Source organism: Lissotriton vulgaris, chromosome 2_1, assembly GCF_964263255.1.
Source record: "Lissotriton vulgaris chromosome 2_1, aLisVul1.2, whole genome shotgun sequence".
Taxonomy (NCBI): Eukaryota; Metazoa; Chordata; class Amphibia; order Caudata; family Salamandridae; genus Lissotriton; species Lissotriton vulgaris.
The window spans coordinates 592,845,016-592,865,811 of NC_141687.1; the positions used below are offsets into that span (position 1 = coordinate 592,845,016).

The 20,796-nt window shown below is 44.7% G+C and overlaps 1 protein-coding gene across 3 annotated transcripts in view; it reads left to right on the plus strand.

The window, feature by feature from the left end:
• The window catches only part of KCNQ4 (potassium voltage-gated channel subfamily Q member 4), a 1,014,801-nt gene that overhangs the window by 647,383 nt on the left and 346,622 nt on the right, over positions 1 to 20,796 (plus strand). For all 3 annotated transcript variants that reach the window (XM_086955633.1, XM_086955634.1, XM_086955635.1), the window contains exon 3: positions 13,982 to 14,108. In XM_086955633.1, coding sequence (XP_086811759.1) covers positions 13,982 to 14,108 — 127 coding nt within the window. The remainder of the gene's footprint in view (positions 1 to 13,981; positions 14,109 to 20,796) is intronic.

The window sequence follows — 20,796 nt, forward strand, 5'->3', positions numbered from 1 at the left end:
GAATTCCCCCCGAACCCTCCTTAGGGGGTTCGGGCTCGCTCGCTACGGTGCCGTATGATTACCATTTTACGCCCCACCACTTTCAAATGTCACCAGCCGCCACTGCATACACCGCATTAAATACTGTTGTTTGCTGCAGATCTTTCAAGCAAAACCTTTTCCCTCACTACAACAATATCACTTCCCATCTTTTGCCTTTAGCAGAATGTGCTGAAAAATGTACATACATCAGGAATACTGAATTTTCGTCATGTGCTCCTCATAGAAAGAGATTCAGCAAGCACTAAACGTCGCCTAAGAGGGTGGTAGGCTCGCCTCGTCCTCCAAGTCGAACAGAGCCATGAAGCATGGGGCGCACTCTACGGACGCCTTGTTAGTGGCTCCTGCTCTCAGCAGTGACAGACCTGGAGCAGAACCCCGCTAAAACCACACTCGCAGACTCAGCGGAAGCGCGCGGCAGGCTGGGCAGCGCGCCACAGTGGTTAATGAGTGAGGCTGTCTTGCGCATGCGCGAATGCACCGTCAGCTTCTAGGGACGAAATCATACACCGCGCGTGAACGTGACACCAGAAGTGAAGCAACTTAAAAACAAACTGTAACAACCAAAAAGAAAGGAAATTTGATTACGTCAATCACCATCGCTCAAAGTCTCCACTAATGAGCAGACACTTCAATTAAAGTTCCGTCTCACCGACGGCCGCCGCCGCTGAACACTGAGCCAATCCCTCTGGGAGACGGTAAGAGAGGCAGCATCATCAGTTATACATGAAGGTGCGCACGCGCGCGGATGAAACCGCGAATTTGAACAGTGCCCTCTTGTCTCAAACCCCTGACTCTGCTGCGTAATAATCAATGGAGGAGCGGCACTAGGCCCCCAGCCGACTCCCCTTTAGCCTCCCCTTAAAGCAGTCTTTCATATTCAACACAGGATGAAGGGGCCAGTTTCCATGACTCATTGCTATTTATGTTCTATATTGTGACACCATGCGGCAGTGTCACCATATTCTTGTATATTATATTACTGGCAATTTGCTTATGTTTCATATGATAGAAGAAGGGCCCACATTTCAGTAAGACTGTGTAAAATGTTATTCCATCTTTTTTTTTTACATGGCAACAATCCACGTCTGTTTTAATCTTTTAGCTCTAATATAGGGAATAGCTGGCTTTTGCTGAGTTCCTGTTTTTTGGGTCTGCGCTGCGTTGCTTCAGAAGACATATTGTGGGTTTACCAAGAATTTACAGAGGCTTGGAGCCTGCCTATTTTTGGCTTTGTTATCAACCTCATTTGCTTGCTTCTTATTTAATGGCTTTCTAGCTGTGGGCGAGCCACTGAAACCTCGAGCCAGGCTCTAGCCTGAAGGTTGGCCTTGCTCAGCTCGAGGTCCTGTTGGGACCTCAAGCCCATAGCAAGCCGAGCTTTCAGGTGGCTTCGGCCTCACTCCCTCAAACCTAGATGTGGTGTTTTGGCCAAAGCTGCAGACTATAGAGCTTGGGAACCAAGTTTGAGTGTCGGTGCCGGCTCAACATCATGTGATTCTAGGCAAATATCTGCATTTTTCGTCATTATTACGTAGGAAAGCACTTTCGAATATAAGAGTTAAGTCAACCAGTTACACACGCGATCACTTTTAATAAGTAATTCTCAGTACAGTGCTAAAATGTGCCCTATTATTATCAAAGCTTTCACATGTTAAAGAAATACACTTTTTTGAATTTTGAAGAGACGTTGTCCTTTTTTACATGGTTTGTTGTATGATTAACATAGCACATATTTTCAGGGCTCGCGATCGTGTACGGACTCTAAGATCCGAGCCAGAACGTTAGCTTGGCTGTGGTTCGACTCTCCCTCTTAATTTGTTGGCTTGCCCACCTCTATGGCTTTCCTGGTCCATCTTGTTTTTTCCCCTCTGCAGGGAAATCAACAGTAAAAACCAGCCCAGCAGACCATAAAATAGGCCCAAAAACGGAAAACAATGGCCCACTCACTGACCTGTTATTCCAGCCCATCGTGCACTGCCAGGTTGCACTATAGGCCAGTCCCACCCTGCTCACTTCCATTAGTTAGTTTAATTAACACTTATGTTGACTTCTAGTGCAGATGGTAATATGATCACCCACACCACTACTCGCTCACTCATCCTGTGGTGTTAAAAGCTGTCATGGTGCCGAGCCGCGCCTGTCTCCGTATTTGTATTTTTTTTGCAGACTGCACAGTAAACACATTATTTCAGATTTAATAAACATGACATTATTGATTGAAGAAATTACTGCAAGTCAAGCAGAGCCTGATATTCAGAGGCAATTTAGAATATCAGGGGGGCTATGAAGGCCCTAATCAGATTACTTTCTGTCTGTTAGCAAAAGATTTCGACCTGGAAGCTAATGCAAGTGGGGCTTGTCGTTTAATAGGCAGGAGCTGGGAGTTAACGGTTGAGGTACACTAGCAGAGCGGTGGTCTGTTCACATTAGCAGAGAAGCATGCAGTGCTACAGAGCTGGAGTGAAGTGCATTGCCAGAGCTATGTGTAGATCCCTGTTAATATGGAAAAAGTGGATGCTGGTATGAGAAATGAACCAATAAATTAGGAAATTAAGTTCCTTTATCAGGGTCTAGGTCTCTTGGTTAGTCCAGGATAGTCCAGGAGAGTGCTTCTTTTGGGAGTAAGGGCACTAGCACACCCCAAGAGTTGTGATGCTTCATCATTGGGCAGCTACTCGTCGGGCTGGCGCTGCAATTTCCCAATGGGTCTCTCAAGGGGGCTCTTTACAGGAGTTCTTTTCTTTTTTGCCGACGTGAAGAGTGAGGTGTACATGTCATGTGAAGGTGTGAGTAGAATGAAGGGAGGGTATGTGTACTAAAATGTATTAAAGAAAAAACAAAATCTAATTTTAATTATCAGATATCTTTATCACAAATAGAAACGAGATATATGAGGTAGTGAGTGGAGACGTTGGGGTAAAGGGTGATTGGTATCTATCTACTCATCCAAAACATAAATTAATGTGTGTTTCTGCAGAGTGAGTGACACAAAAGGAATCCTTTTTGGTTCTTAATGTGGGACCAGTCACTGCCATCATATCCATGTATACAGTCTATGGGAATATCAGTATTTTGGAAACGTCTTGTTTAGGTGGAAAGATTCTTGACTAACTGGTATTTTGTGAGAAGAATATTACATACTTTTTAGTGTCCTAACATATTTCAATATGCGAGTGCAAAGACCATATTAATGGGTTTTCATCTTAACCAACTCAGGCCACCTCTATTTAGCATACGCTAAAGACTTATTCTTACTTATATATAAAATGAATATGCCTTAACCATTCATGCCTTTGCAACAAAATTTGTTGTAAAGGTATGCACGATGAATGCATATTCTTTGTGAAATCCTGCGTTGTAAAAGCTTGCGTCATAAAGACGCATGTTTGATAAAGCCTTCATTGTAAAGGAATACGTGATTCAGCCTTCGTTCTAAAGGCGGTTTCCTCGCGGTGAGTGCTATTTAATTGGGTTTAATATAGGACAGTATTGAAATGTGCAGGTAGTACTGGATCTCAATCCTGTCTGTTCTGGCTTAGTCATGCTGTGCCAGCCCCTCTAACCCAAGACCACACTTGCACTGACTTTAACTCCATACCACAGTGGTTCTCAACCTTTTGACTTTTTGGGACCCTCAATTAATCATTACTGGAACCCGGGCCCCCCTGCCCTTGAATCATTATTGGAATCCGGGGACCCCCCACTGAGTCATGACTGCTAGATGAGGGTCCCAGCCTAAGCATTGTTGATGATTTGAACGGCAAAACAATAAACAAAAAATGCAGAAAAAAACTCATTCAAACAAATACACAAATGATTACATATGTTTTGCAAACACATATACATTTGAAAAAAATCTCAATTTTAATTTCAATATGAAGGTTTGAGCTTTTCTATATTCAATTGAGGACACTCATCATCCATACTATATTCTGTTTGATTCCCTTGCACTGCTCCCACAAACCAATTTGAGGATACTAATTTAATCTTTAGCTTTTCATTTTCTAAGTAGTCGCAGACCCCCTGAGGTACCCGAATCACACGTTGGGAACCACTGGCTTAGAAGAAATAGTCAACACTATGGCCACTAGATACACAAGCTGCTGGTACACCCTCTTGCCCCTCCATTGCCAAGGGCTATCACACTGCAGTCCCAAATACCAAGACAGCCTCTTTGAATAGGTACCCCCTCAGCACAAACCGCCCACTCCGTAGGCTTTACCAACATTAGTAGCTTGCATCTCTTCACATTCCGAGGAAATATATGTGCACTCACTCCCGGATGGGCCAGCAAATGAAGACTGTTCATCAGCTTTCTGGTTGATGAAGGGCCCTTGATGCTCAGCAGGGAATCAGCATATTATTACATTATACTCACAACAGTTTAGGATATTGGTTACTCTCCCAATCTAGGTGCACAGGGTGGGACTGGGACATGTTAATAGGCCTGAAACACAATATGTGGCCCCCCATTAGAGACCCCAATACCTGGAAAAGTGGGCCATATTGTCCAAATCGGGGCAAAATCGAACTTGTAAAGACACTGTCAATAGTATTTTTGCACGGTATGCAAAACTACAGGCGTTCTCTTTTTCTGCAACCAAAGTTTATAGTAATATCAGGGAAACCATCAGTAAAAAAACAGCCCACCAGACCATAAAACAGGTCCACAAACACAGGAAAAACGTCCCACGCACTGACCTGTCACAACAGCCCTTTGGGCCCTGCCTGCTTGCCCTATATGCCAAACCAATGCTTTAGGCGGCGGGGTGAGAATTTTGGACGTTTGGTTTCTCTAAGATGGAATTGGTGACACCTTCCTCGTACCTCTGCCTGATTTCTAAATGGATTTCGTATCTATAGAGCATTGGGTCTTACTCAGTTCAACAATGGGTCACTTAGGCAATTGCTGTAGAATGTACTAGATTTTTTATTCCCATAACTTTCCCCAGCTAGTCAAGATTAAGGACAAAAAATCTACTTCTATGCTGGCTCGAAACATTGCCCCACAGCGTTCTGCTCCCTTCGCCATGTTTGTTAGCCCTGTTATGGAGCTACTGAAAATCATAACTGATAGCTTGGGTACCACAGTACACCAGAACAACCTAAGGACATCATCTGCACCAGAAATCCTACACTGAATGAACAGGTTAAGAAGATTTCAGTGCTAGATATCTCAAAGCTATCTGTAACAAAACAAGCAAACGTGTCGCTACTCATAAATGCTTCCTCTCCCCTTGAAATCAGTGGAGCCAGAAAACCTCCTTTGAGGAGGATAGAGAATCCACCCTATAGAGGCTTTATAGGAGTTCATCCCTCTGAAGCTCCCAGAGGATGGTTTGCAAAAATGGGGCTGAATGTTGCTCTTTACTTTACAAATTGAAAAAAAATGTCAAATAGGCTGTAGAGTTCGGAGGCATTTATATATTACAATACTGCAGGATCTGCTGAGCCAGCTCTCCATATTAATCCATATTTGTAAAGCGCGAACATATCACCCCTTAAGGTTTCAACGCACTGGGGGTCATCGGGGAGATTAAGTGAGCTATTACACATAGTCACATGATGCTACGATAGGCTGCAGCCACCCCAGGGATCAAATCGTGAGCCCCACGCTCCGGAGGCAGCCGCTCTGGCTGCTGCGCCCCACCTCTCCCATGTGCACTCTCCCAATTTGTTGCTGCGCCACACCCCTTCTTTCATGCTGTCTTGGCCTGTGAGCTTACCCTTGCAGCTGGTCTCTCTTCTCTAGCTCACTCCTTCATGCTGTCGTGGCCTGTGAGCTTACCCTTGCAGCTGGTCTCTCTTCTCTAGCTCACTCCTTTCATGTTGTCTTGGCCTGTGAGCCTACCCTTGCGGCTGGTCTCTCTTCTCTAGCTTACTCCTTTCATGTTGTCTTGGCCAGTGAGCTTAACCTTGCAGCTGATCTCACTTCTCTAGCTCACTCCTTTCTAGCTGTTTTGGTCTGTGAGCTTACCCTTGCAGCTGGCATCTCTTCTCTCGCTCCCTCCTTCCATGCTGTCTTGACCTGTGAGCTGCTGATCTCGCTTCTCTAGCTCACTCCATTCATGCTTTCTTGGCCTGTGAACTTACCCTTGCATGTTGGTCTCTCTTCTCCAGCTCTAGTTCCATCCCTGGCTTGTCCAGTGTGGAATGGATCTAGTGGACTAGTAAAGGATCTCAGAATAAAGATCAGGGCAGCGGTCATTACCTACCTCCTCCGTCTCCCTCGTCACAGTAACATAGGAGCACCCAGTGATCCAGACACAGTATTCACCCAATCCAAAAAAGGTCCTCACACAAGATGGTCGCCCGGCAGGAAGTACCTGCTAGCTGACCTATAAGGGTGGGACCTATACAGGAAACATCCTGTTTTTTTCTCTGTGTTGCGGCTGGAACACCATTATCTTACGAATTGCGAGCAGGTTTCGATGTCAACCGGCTCGGTATGTATTTACTTCATTTTTTTTTTTATTATAGCGTCCCCGTTTTTTGTAATTGCTGGATCCGCTCCCGCGCTGAGCGAGGGGAGCAGTTGCCTTCTTCACTTTTGTGTTTGCTGCTACTCCCCCGCTGAGCGCTGGGTGCAGCGGTATGCTGTGTTGTTGCGAGGGCTGCTCCCGCGCTGGGTACGGCAGTATTCTTATTTTCTTTTTTTACACATTCCGCTGGTCCCGCACTGGGCGCTGGGTGCAGCGGTATTTTTTAAAAAAATTTGGCCGCTCCCTTGCTCGGCGCTGCGGTATTCTCTTTGTATACCAGCTCCCCCGCTGGACGCTGGGCGCGGCGTTGTTCTTTATGTCAGCTTTTGCCGATTCCACGCGCTGAACGCCTGGGGTGCGGCTGTGCGGCCTCTTGGTTGTGTGTGGGTTTGGCTTACCTGCTCCCCTTGGTCTTCTGCTCCTGGCGTCCTCGCGGGGCGGTTTCTGTGACACTTTGTAGGCTAAGGCGGTGGGGCCGGTTGCTGGGCAACGGTGTTCCCTCCCTATTTAAGGTTTTCCCCTCTTTCTTCTGGTGTGTTTATTTCAAGAAGGAGGGGAAACACTCTGGAAAGCGTCCTCGCCGGTCTTCTGGCTCAGATTCTGATCCTGTTGCTCAGCACCCAGTGGGTGTGGACCTTGACGTGCTCCAGTCCATGATTGATAAGGCTGTGTCTTCTGCCTTGGGGGCTCGTGATGCGCCGGTGCCTTTGCTACCTGCTGATTCTTTTCTGCCTGTCCCTGATTCTGATGGCTCAGATGATGAGCAGCATGACCGTTTTGTTAAGGGCACTGAGTTGAAAGAGGTACTGACGCACTTGAAAGATAATTTGTCTTTCCTTTCTGTTGCTCCCCTGGCTGAGGATGATGATTATTTCTCCCAGTACTGGGCGCCTGACGCCCTTCTGTTCACAAGGCGGTCAGGGTTCTTCTGTCTCGTGAGTGGGCTGATGTTGAAAAAGCTGGTTTCCCACAGTTCCTCGCTAAGAAATATCCTCTCCAGGACTTTCTGTCCGAGTTTCCTCCTAGTGTTAAGTTGGATTCTCTCATGGTGGGTCTGGCTTCCAGTGGTTCTATAATTTCTGAGGACTCCTCGCCTAGTGACCCAGTGGATAAGAAGGTGGACGGTGCTGCTAGGCGGGCCGACTCCGCTGCTAACTTTTCAAGCCGGGCGGGGGCCTATGCCTCATATGTTGTACAGCCGCTGCTCCATGATTTTCAGGTCCTGCCAGTGGCCCTCCATGAGGGGGATGATGTTAATCCCCGTCTGTCCCTTATGGAACAGCAGGTTCGTTTGTTATCGGACATCTCTTTTGACTCTGTCTGTTGCTGCTGCCATTTCTGGCTCCATTATTTCTGCTCGCCAGAATATTTGGTTGCGCTCCTGGAAGGTGGATGCTTCACAGAAGGCCCTTCTCTCCCATTTGCCCTTTGATGGTTCCAAGTTGTTTGGGTCTCGGCTTGAGGATCTCCTTAAGAAATTGGTGGAGGATCGTAAACTCCTGACTCCTCTGCGGCCACCTCTGAGTTGCTACTCCCTGATGTTTCTGGTGCCGAAGCCGTCTGGAGACTTCCGCCCCATCCTGGACCCCAAGACCGTGAATCTCTATGTGCCTTACCAGAGGTTCAAAATGGTGAGTTTGCAACGGATCCTGCCTCATGTCACCTCTGGGGCCTCCCTGTCCTCCCTGGACCTTTGGGTACTTATTACCACATTCCTGGGCATCCTCTCTCCCAGCGTTGTTTGAGATTCTTTGCCCTGGGTCAACACTTCCAGTTTTGTGTACTTCCCTTTGGGTTGGCTTCTGCACCTCGGGTTTTTACTAAGGTCCTGGCTCCCCTGGTGGGTCTTCTGCATGCTCAGGGGGTGCTGTTGTTTCCTTACCTGGACGATTGGTTAATTTCTTCCTCGTCTTTTCTTAAGGCCCTGGAGGAGGTGACGCTGGTCCGGCTTTGCCTGGAGTCTCATGGGTTCCTGGTGAATGTCAGCAAGTCCCACCTTGTCCCATCCCAGGAGCTTCAGTTCATTGGTGCTCTCTTCAACCCCTGGTTGGGGTTGATGTTTCTGCCTCCAGATCGCCAGCTCAGTCTCCGGTCTCATCTGGCCTCCCTCCTGTTGAGCTCTTCAGCCTCCGCACGGACCTGGTTGTGGGTTCAGGGGGACATGTCTACCTCTCTCTTCCTGGTCCCTTGGGCTCGCAGACACCTCTACCATCTAGTGTATCACGATCTGGCCTACTGGGATCCGATGTCCCTGGACTAGGAGGCCTGTGTTCCTGTGACTCCTGCCGTGTTTCTCCTGCTGCAGTGGTGGTTGGTGCCAGGAAACCTGGCGAGGGGTGTTCCCCTGGATCCCCCCCTGTACCCTGACCACCAATGCCAGCCCTTGGGGTTGGGGGCCACCCTCGGGTCTCTCTCTGCCCAGGGTGCTTGGTCCCCCGTGGAGACTTGGATGTCCTCGAACTGGAAAGAACTGGCTGCTGTTTTCAAGGCTCTTGTACACTTTGCTCCTCACCTGCGAGACTTGGGGGTTCAGGTCAGGACGGACAATCAGGTGGCTTGTGCCTACTTGAACCATTTGGAGGGAACTCACTCTCCTCTTTTGGCTCTCCTGGTGAATCAGATTGGGTCTTGGGCGGAGTACAATCTGCTGGGTCTGACGGCTATCTATCTGCCGGGGAGAGAGAATGGCGTGCGGATCAGCTGAGTCACCTTCTTCCCTCTTCTGTCTCTCTGTCCCTGTCTCCTCTGGTTTTTCGGGAACTGTCGGAGAAGTTTGGGAGGCCCTGGTTGGATCTCTTTGCGTCCGCTGAGGATGCTCTTCTGCTGAGGTTCTGTGCCCTTCTGCCTTGCGTGGATGCGAGAGGCGTGGATGCCCTGAGTTTCCCTTGGCCCCAAGGTCTTCTTTATGCCTTTCCTCCTTTTACCCTTCTCAGCAGGGTTCTAACAAGGATCAGGTTGGAGAGGGTGTTAGTACTTTTGGTGGCTCCCCTTGGGCCTGGCCAGTCTTGGTATCCCCTCCTTCTGCGTCTGGCGGTTGCTCCTCCTTGGCGGTCCTCGCTGTCTCCTGCTCCTCTCCGCTTTCCTCATCCGTCTCGTCAGGCTCTCGCCCAGTTGGCGTTGGGGGTTTGGAAATTGAAAGGCGAAGGCTAGTCTCCCTGGGGTGTTCCTCTGCTGTGGCACTGTCTATCCAGAATTCTCATAAAGGCAGTACCCTTAAGATCTACGAGCGCCACTGGCGGAATTTCTATGTTTGGTGTTCTTCCCGGGGTTTTCTCCCTGATTTATGTGAAGGGGGTTCTTTTCTTGAGTTCCTCGGGATGGGTTTTTGCTTGGTCTGTCTGTCCCTACACTCCGCAGCCAGTGGTCCGCCATCAAGGCTCTTTGTGGGTCCTCTCTCGTTCCCTTTGAGGACTTGGCTTTGCGCCTTCTGCACAGTTTCTTTCTTCGGCGGCCTGTCGTTGCTGCTCCTGTCCCTCCCTGGGATCTTCCTTGGTCTTTCATGCCTTACAGAATTTTCCCTTTGTGCCTCTGACTTCGGTCTCTCTGGAGTTTCTGACCCTGAAGGTTTGCTTTCTGGTGGCCATTACTTCTGGACGTCGTTTGGGGGAACTTGGGGCCTTGCTTTGTCATCCTCCCTTCTTGCGTTTTTTTCCTGACAAAGTGGTCCTCCATCCTGACCCGGCTTTTCTTCCCAAGGTTCCGTCAACTTTTCATTTGTCTCAGGATATTGTCCTGCCTGCCTTTTGCCCTCCCTCTTCCACTGCTGAGGAAATTCGGCTCCATTCCCTGGATTTCACCAGGGCTCTGGTGATCTACCTGGAGCGCACTGCCTCCTTTCGTCAGGTGGATTTTTTGTTTGTTACCTTTGGTGTTGCCCGGCCGGGTCATCGTCCTAACACGGCCACTCTTTTCCGTTGGGTGCGTTCCACTGTCTCCCTGGCCTACCGCCATTCGGGTGTGTCCCTTCCCCGGTTGTTCAGGGTCGCTTTAAGGATCTTTGTGCTGCGGCTACCTGGTCCTCCCCTCACACCTTTGTTTCCCATTATCGGTTGAGGACGAGGGAGGTTTTTTCTGGGGATTTTGGTTCCGCTGTCCTTGCTGTTGTTCACTGATTGTGTTTCTTGTCTGCATTGATTAAAATTTGTATTTTTCTGGCATCTTGATGTCTGTTCCTTGTTCTTCTTTCACTTGGGTATACGCTCCTATGTTACTGTGACGAGGGAGACGGACGAGGTAGGTAATGACTCGGTTACTTACCGGTAATGTTCATTACTCCGTGTCATAATCTCCCTCGTCACAGTCTTATTCCCTCCCGCTCGCCCTTGTGGTGGGTGGACGAACAATGGATTTTGCTTTATCTTTCAGGATGTTTCCTGTATAGGTCCCACCCTTATAGGTCAGCTGGCAGGTACTTCCTGCTGGGCGACCATCTTGGGTGAGGACCTTTTTTGGATTGGGTGAATGCTCTGTCTGGATCACTGGGTGCTCCTATGTTACTGTGACGAGGGAGACTATGGCTCGGAGTAATGAACATTACCGGTAAGTAACTGAGTCATGCCACTGCTGAGTGCTATCCTACACTTATGGTAATTGATAGTGGGCAACCCAGTATACCCTTGAGGGTTTGGGCAAAAAGTATGATAAGGTGAAGGTACCTTCAAGGGATTTCAGTAAACAAAAGAGTTTTAAAGTCACTTAGAGAATGAAATCATGTAGGCTTACTAATTTGAACCCACTAATGCTGGTTATGCAACGACAGATATTATGTGAATTCAAAACTGTCACTTACTAGTGATCAGTAAAGGGAGAGAGCAAAAAGGGATTAAAAGACGGGTGTATATAGAAAAAAAGTATATATTTAATCTTTTTTCAAATCAAGTTAAAATGTTGGTGGGTACATGATAAACAACAATGACGTAAAAGGGTAAATACAATAATCTATACAGCCCTTACTACATCAATTGGTCAAGCTTTTCTACCTATAACAAAATCAATTATGCATTCAATGGTAGATAAAGCCACAGTCAACGTTTCGGTCTCTATTCTTTCGTGTAGGAGACCATCCTCAGGAAATGGATTTCATATCTTGAGTACCCTAAAAACGATAACAGATTAATAATTAAAAATACTGTCTCAACCCATTGAAGGGAAGAGGCGGCAGACCCGGAAGCAGAGGACGGCCCGGGACCAGGGTTCAATTCCCGACGCGGCAGGGTCGTGGACCAGGGTCAGCGGACTCGATAAATCTCGCCTCTGTGCCTACTCTAACCATGGATCACACTCGGCAACTCTGGGCATTAGCTTGCCTCATCTCCACAACGGCCCCCCACATACGCCGGGGATGCCTGGTTTCACCTTGGAGATACCCAGTAGGGACCATCTCACAGGGAAAGTCAGGACGGGCTCCCCAGCGGTCTACAGCGCGGAGATACCCCATGTGGGGTGATTAATGCGCTTTACAAAGACATCATTACATTACATTATCTATTTGATATATATAACACCCAAAAGCTCTCAACTATTAGAAAATGAAAGTTATATCTAGAAATAACTGTTAATGTAGACACAATCATAACAGCTGTGAAATGACAAATTCGATACATATTGTGAATTTTCATATTTCAACAAATAGTTACACAGTGAGTTTACATTTTAGAAGTACATTCTGTGAAGAAAGATAAACAAAAATCATCGAGTTTATGATGTGCCCCAATCTCGTGCAGGGCATATCATAGATAACATCAATACTATATCATTACGATATCGTACGTATCATATCTGTCATCATCTGTATTAACTTAGTGATGTATGTTTTCACCCAGGAGAACCTTGTTACTGACACCCAATGTTATTGTTGTAAGCTTGTTTGAAATATTGTCCTATAGAAATTAACAAACTAGGACAAGGATACATTTCTAAAGTTGTTTACAGATAATCCATGAGTAGATAGTACAGGAATAAAATATTTTTACCTTGTTCATATAAGCGCCCAGATCGAAGACTCGTTGCCTAGCGCCGCAGCTGGTTAAATGATTAGCGTTTTTCTGTGGAATAACCTGTGTTGTAGATAGTCAAACAGAACGAATTTTGATTACACTACATATCCGTTTATTGAATTGGGTTTTTCAGATCACTAAGTGCTTTACTTTTTACCCTTTGGGAGCCAAAAGGTGTCCCAGGCAGGTAGATTGATTTGCACCGCAGGGGATAAAAGTTACCGTAAGGTCACCTATGTTTGTGGAAGCTTGTTTCCTTCCCAGTGAAAGAATTGGCTTGGTAGTTTGGTCTGCCCTGTTCCCATGATGCACTGGGCCAGGGACAGACTAATTTGCATATAGCCAGGTTCTGAGCTGGAATGGTGCAGTGAGCTAAAAACGGTGTTGGATCAAGCCGTGATCTCTTGACTGGGTGAGAGTATTCTGCTTAATTCAGAAACTCTGTCCATCACCGCCCCTTGTTGTTTAACTAAAAATATAAGAGGCCACCACCCGATTTAGTATTCAATATACAGTAATCGATCTATGCAATTTGTTCAGCAGCGGAAATACGCGGAGCGTTCTCGCTCCCAGAACATAAATACCTGAATTGAATGAATCTGAGCCGATCCTCACGCTATAGTTACTTCAGCAGCAGATGCAAGAAATGTGACCGTGGGTTCACATAGGTTTATACTGCTGTCAAGCTCATGCCCCTACTTTCATGTATGGCAGTCAAGCTCATGCCCCTACTTTCTCCTTTACCTCTGCTGTCGAGCTTTATTTTCGACCAAAAATTCTGTCTGAGGCTATCATTACAATAAAGTGAAAAGGGTACAGCTCTTTAAACTACATAGTCAGTACATCCCCACGAGTGCCCTCTTGCAGTAGAGTAGGTGGTAATCCTTTCTAGGGTTTACTATGACAATTTCCTGAGCATTCCAAATGCAGGTGCTCGCCAAAATATAGTGCAATGACACCTCCCCATCAAAATTCAATTACAAGCTGCAAAATTGAAGCAATCCTAGTGTGCCTATGCTGGGGTCTCATGACCAGAGCCATTACCAAATCTTTCTTGTCTTCATAGCCGTAAACCACAACTTCAGAAACTGTATGGGGGAAAATTAACTTTTACTTCAGCAGAAACATAATAATAATATGAACATCCGGCAACCAAAAAAAAAATGGAATTCCGAAAGCAGCAAGCATGTGGAGTCCTTCCCTGCATGTGCCTTAAAACCTAGAATTTACTGCCAGCTGGTCTCTATCGAGACACAAACGTTGCTACTCTCTACCATTCAGATTTACTTGTAAACCCATAATGTAGATCTTGTATGCAGGAATCCACATATACTTATTTGTTTATATCCCGGAACTGACGCATTCTATGCTCAACTAACCAATAATACGTTGTTTTTTCAAATCTCTATAACTTTTCTAACCTTCCTTGTGTCTTTTTTTTGTCTCTCTGTTTTTCTACAGGAGTATGTCATGATCGTAGTCTTCGGCATGGAGTACATCATCCGGGTGTGGGCCGCCGGTTGCTGCTGCCGGTACAGAGGTTGGCAGGGCCGTCTCCGGTTTGCCAGAAAACCATTCTGTGTCATAGGTAAACACAGAACCATAAAACTACAAAGTCAATGTTTGTATTCCTTCATTTTCCCTCTTATATATATATATATCTGTTTAACTTCCCCTTTACTTGCCAAGAATATGTTTTCCCTCCATTTGTTCCTCTTTATTTTACTTATCACTTGCATTTCTCTTTTTTCCACTCTCTCACCCGCAATCTTTCGTTCTCTTTCTCTTCATATCTTTATATTTCCTTTTCCCTAAATGCTTTTCGCTTTATAAGGTGAGATATTTTTTGTTCATTGGAATGTATTGGAAATTCTTAACTTCCAAAAGAGAAGGCTTTTCCGGGACCAGGGTTCGATTCCCGGCGCGGCAGGTTTCTGGACCGGGGTCAGCGGACTCGATAATTCTCTCGCCTCAGTGCCCACTCTGATCAGCGTTCACACTCGGCAACTCTGGGCATTAGCTTGCCTCATCTTCACTAACGGCCCCACCAGACCGCCGGGGATGCCTGGTCTCACCCTGGAGATACCCATTAAAAAAAAGGGACCATCTATCAGGGAAGCCAGGAAGGGTTTTGCAGCGGTCGAAGCGCCTTGGGACCCTACGGGTAAGTAGTGCGCTATATAAATGCCTATACATACATGATGTAAGAGAATTCAGCAAATAAGAATATGATGTTCTTTCTTTATATGTAAATTACATTAGTCATCTGCCATCTTGCTTCTTTTTTGACCTTTATGATGGCAGGAGAACTCTAAAATGGCTGCAGATCCTAAGGGGCCAATATCGATTCTGGCAGTCGGAGCAGACTCGTGGATGCGCTGCGGTTGCGGTCCATTATGACTTGGGTGGTCGGCTGACATGGGACCGCCTACGCTGACAGGGAACCTCTGTTCCCTGGATGTGGCAGCGCCGTTCTAAGGCCACAATATGCTTGGTGGGCTCGCCTGTTCCCACAAAGCATATTACAACTTTCCTCTCTGGCGGTGGTGTCATGGAGGTTCTGACTCCATGTGCACTGTGGCGGAGAGGAAGCAACTCCCTGTGTCTCCTCCACATGTGGATGCACACAGGGGGACAGCAGCTTTCACTTTTGAAACCATGCTGTGCAGAAACCTTGCGTGGCATTACCATTCCAATGCCTATTACAAAGGCACCACCGCCTTTGAAAGAGGCACCACAGCGGAAACTGTTATGCCGCACGCCCATCAGACCACTTTTAAGTTGAATCTGGCGGCAGGCGGCAACAACTCTTAACAGTGCAAGGCAAGGTGAGCCGTCTGCCCTCGCACTGCCAAATGTGGTAATTGGGCCCTTAGTGTAGATATGTGAGGCATCAGACTCTCTCCTGATGTCTCAGTATCTTTTCTGAAAGGACAGGTTAAGCTCTCCTTTGGAACGAACATAAAGGCAGGAATTTATTTTTCAAATTGTGTGACAGGAATATGCCACTATTCCGCATGCTTTTCCCCGCATGTATTTACAACGAGGATGTTACAATGGCCGCGTTGTAACAACGCATACCATTACCTTGCCAATCATAACAACGACTTGCTCTGGGAGTGGTGGGGGGCGCTGGATGATGGAATACGATGTTTACCATGTGGCAGGCATAAAAAGACACATACTCATTATTGTATGTGAATCATAGGTAAATTACAAGTTTGTAATATGCAGTGAATCGGACACAAGATATCTAAAAATCTTCCCTGCAGGATACCGATGGACGAGATTTTTGTACACGCTAGGACAGCTTTCACAACACCCCTTCTTTGAAGACTCCATAGAGACAAGCAAAATAGTATAATGTTATTTGCCTAAACACTTGATTTGGGAGACCACACTACTGGACTTACACTTCAGGATATCCTATGGTGGCATGTCAAGGGGAGATTTCATAGATCAACCATTCATAAACAAATAAAGTTAGAAGAGATGTCTAAAATAGATTAGCTAATTGCCACAAACAGATGGAAAAAATGAAGTGATGTAAAGCGAATAGTAAAATATGTACCCTATATAGTAACTTTGTTCATTAGCACAAAGGTTCATTGGTGCCAAAGGAAGAGTATGAGAAATGTTATGAAAACAAAATAATCTTCTGATTATTGCTGTTGGTCTTCTAAGCGGGATTGGAATAAACAATTCAGTTTGTCTTTAGCTGTTGAAGTTGTCGTATTGAGTCGTAATAGGCCAGGTTTCGTTCCACATACTTTGCCATAACAAATATGCTCAATGTTTGCTAACTGTTATCTCAGCTACTCCCATCCCCAAGATATATTTCATTGTAACCACATACCTCTGACTCCAAAGTTTACATTAGCGTGTAGCGCGGGGATACCTCTCGGTCTAACAACACTATAGAAAATGTACGATAAATAACATATAAAGAAATAAATACATTTAGGATATGGCCCTTGTAAAAAAGTTTCCTTTAAACATAGAAACTTTCTTTAACCTAGCTCCTTTTCAGTGAAGATCACCTCAAGGCAGTCTGTGCTGAAATCTCCAAGAAGGTGGAAAGACTTTAACAGGAAGTCACTGTCAAGAGTATTGTTTAACCAAAAAACCTGAGGACCGAAGTGACTATAACAAAGCCCATTGTAATATAGCAATGAACAATGATTCCTCTTCATTGCTGTGTTTCACACATTCAGAAAACTAGTATTTTAAATCTCATATACATTTTGTTTACCAATATGCCTTTAACGAAAATATCTAAGCGAGATTGAGAAACACTGGAGAAGCAAAAACAATGTTTAGATATCAGGTTCTATACATATGGCACGAATGCATAAAATGCTGGTGACGTAGATAGGCATCAAATGGCCAAATGTATATATTAATCAGAACTCGTTATGCCAAGTCGAATCAAAGAAATGCGGATGCATAACCATACATGTCCATGCTAGATTCTAAATTAAATCTCATTTTGATTTTAGCATGGATGGTGACTGTTTGGTTACATTACCAATTTTGTTCCAATTCTACCCAAGTCCTGATTATGACTCGAGGCTTATTCTGCTGGGGTCGAACTGTCCTCCATATGCAAGTGGTCAAGTGGTCAAACTAGAATCTCAGGATCTTTTTTCAGACCTATCAAATGCAAAATTATATGCAATTTGGACTCTCTCCTCCTTTATCCAGTTTCGCAACTTCTTCATAAATATTATGGCAAACTCTGTTCACTTCATAAATCACTACTGATCTCATTTGAACATGTTTGCTCTGAACACTGCACTGTCTACATGAGGCCCGGGAGAAATTCTAGTTAAAATAGCATAATCTATCATCATTTCTGGCATTTTGCGTTACACTTGTTATGCGAAATTATCGAAAATACACTAGGTTTTATGAGTAAAGACCAATCACGTAAAAATCCTATTACCCAGTGGTGGCTGGTGACATTTGAAAGTGGTGCTGCTTAAAAATTTGGGATGGATGACATGTGGCGAGCAAGCGTAGCGACCAAGCCCGACTGCTCAAGGGAGGATTTGGGGGGTTCTTCCATCGAGATCATTTTGAAAAAAGAGTGGGCTAATGGTGAATTTTCAAGCAAATTTACTCACTCGTACTCAGTCAGATATGCTCACTCTCATATTCAAATTCCATCATTTTGTCTAATATCTTGTCATTTGCACTTTTGCTGTAGCCCCTTGTTAAACACTGACTCACTGTTTACCGTAGTTATTGGTGCACTTGCACCCTCACCTGGTTTCTTGAAACCCTTTTATTGGATTTGGCAGTTACTTAGTTTTTGTATCACTAATGATTGACCTGATCAACTCAATGGAAGCCCCAAGTCGCTCACTCCCTCGCTTGGTCACTCAATCACTCTCACACACTCCAATTCATTCACTCACTTGCTTATTTACTTGTTTATCAGTCATCCTCTTAATTAATCGGTAAGTAATTCAGTCAAAGAAAGTTTGTGTGCTCATGACCCATAAGTCATTTAAAAACAAATATTAAAAAAAGAAAAAGGTGTGTTGAAATCATTATCGGTATTAAAAAGTACACATCACAAATTTAAAACAAGGCTGACTAATTATTAATCTTATATATCAACAACAAGAGAGTGAGGATAAACAAGAGGTCACTCCTATATCCTCAATAATAAATGCAAAAAACAACTAAAGAGTGACTTGTCGGTGCTGTGGTCAGAGAAATAAAGCCAGAGACACCAAAGAAAACAACCTCACAACAATAGTGACGAGGCAATATTGGAACAGGAAATGGAGAAAGGAGTGAAACACATACAAAAAAGGGGGAAACAATAACTCATATTTGGTTAGGAAGAACCCTCACTCACCCTAGTGGTGACATGCTTCATCATGGGGTTCCCACTGGAGGAACCGAATGTCCCTCCAGTATGCTTCAACACCTGATTTGCAGCGGAGCAGGTTATTGTGAAAAAGATTTTGTGTTTTTATAGGTATGTGTTATGTGCAAGTGATAGTGAGGTTTAAAAAATATCAGTTGTACCAAAAACAACTTTATTTAGTGGTCAGCTAATATTATTAAAAACAGTGTGTTGGATATTAGTAGTGGTAATATTCTTGACCACTTATATCCCTTCAAAGTTAGGTCGACATGTTTCAGCTGTCTGGGATAATTAATGCAGCTTTCTTCAGGACCAAAAAAGTGAATATCCCTGGTGGTCCGCGCTCGCTAAGGCGTGTCCAACCAGTGGATATATAGTATGTGAAAAATGATTTTGTAATTATCCCAGACAGCTGAAACATGTCGACCTAACTTTGAAGGGATATAAGTGGTCAAGAATATTACCACTACTAATATCCAACACACTGTTTTTAATATTATTAGCTGACCACCAAATAAAGTAGTTTTTGGTACAACTGATATTTTTTAAACCTCACTATCACTTGCACATAAAACGTAATTATTAATCTTGCCTATATATCCAGGAAAATCCAAGATTTTATCTCAATTGAGAATATTTTAAAAACTACAATTTTCTCTGTTTTTCTTGCATACCAAGGTGAAAGCAATTATCTGGAGATAGTGGATCCCGAGGGCCACTGGAATTATGCGGAAGGGATAGCCAATTATGTGGCAATAAAATGCAAATTAGGCAGCATAATGCAGAAGATTTTGTCATAGCATTACTTTATTATTTGTCATTTTATACACTGGCTGGGCTTTAGTTACACCTCAATAGTAGCAATTTAACAACCAAATGTAGCAACAAGCAACAGAAAGATGACCAGTCAACCTTTGCGATGGACCTTTTACTGCACCGCAGCACGTTGCAGCATTTTTTGTAACTTTTGAACTGTGAGAGCTAGAAGCCAATACATTTTTGTTAAAATCCGCAAATTATGCTGCAGATGATGGATTATGTGGCAAATGCTTCAAATCTATAACTAAGCGATAAAACTGATGCAAACACATAATTCCAGTGCCTTGCAAATAACATAGGAGGTGACTTAATTAAAGTAATCACTTGTCCAGGTTTTTGAAACTGAGTGATAAAAAAAGTCTGTCACGAAGACCCAGACAGATCATCGCCCAATATTTTAGGTCTGGACAAGTAAGGCAGGTACCCCAGCTGCCAACACATGAGAAGATTTTCCTTTCAAGGTGCACCTCCTTATGCCGCCACAACCCCAGCCCGTACCCACACTATACTTAATTGTCAAACTATGTCCACCCACTATCACGGGCTAGAAGACACGAGACTAAAGGCTCGTTCTGAATTGGTGTTGGATTAAGGTTTATTGAACACTTAGAAGTGGGAGTAGGGGGTGAGCGGGGGGAGGGGACGCAGCGAATGTGTCTTAAATAGAAGCCCCTCCATAGATTGTCTCAAAGTCTGGCAAGCAATGGTATATCCAGTTAAAGTGAAAGTGCCTATTTTAAGGTGACTGGGCATTCACTAGGATATGTTAATAGAGGAAGGTGGCAGAAGATTGCAAGGTAGAACAATAAAAAAAATGGAAACCCTCCCTAAACACCTTGGATTAAATTCACCTGCACCAAAGAACAATATCAAATATTAACCCAGATTGGAGAATAACTGAAGAAAGAAAACAATGATGCCCTAACTGACGTCAGAAACGGCACTTTGTGAGACTCATTTTACGTACCTTTCGAAAACCTCACCACGTGTTCCTTGAACACTATTAACAAACTATTAGCTAAGTATACGCACATATTTAGTCACTGAGACTGACATATTTAGACCAATTCGTCCAACTATTCTCGATCTGTCTCCCTTAAAATCAGAAGAGGGGAGATAACCCAATAATTGCTGCCATGTTGGGGCATAAACAGATTTGTAAAAAGCAAATGTACACAAGAAGGTCTGCCACACACAAATACATATACATGCAGCCATATTTTGTAGCCGATAGGCACATGCCCAGAAGTACATACTTTACTGCTGGACTCACAAGGATAACAAGGGCACAAAGTCTGTCAGGGGATAGCAAGGAGTAAAACCCCGCATAAACATTCTTACTTGCTATCACGCATTCACAACTTCACACACAGATGCACACACTGCTCAAATACCTTCATAATAAATCTGCAATGCTTTCCTCTCGCTTACTCACACATTCCGTGAAAAATGCAGGCAAACGTTAGTATCAGCCTCACACACACATACACACACATATGTATATTTGAACTGTGTTGCATTTGTTGGAAGCAGAATTCAAAACGAGTCCACACGTATGATACGTGTGGACTCGTTT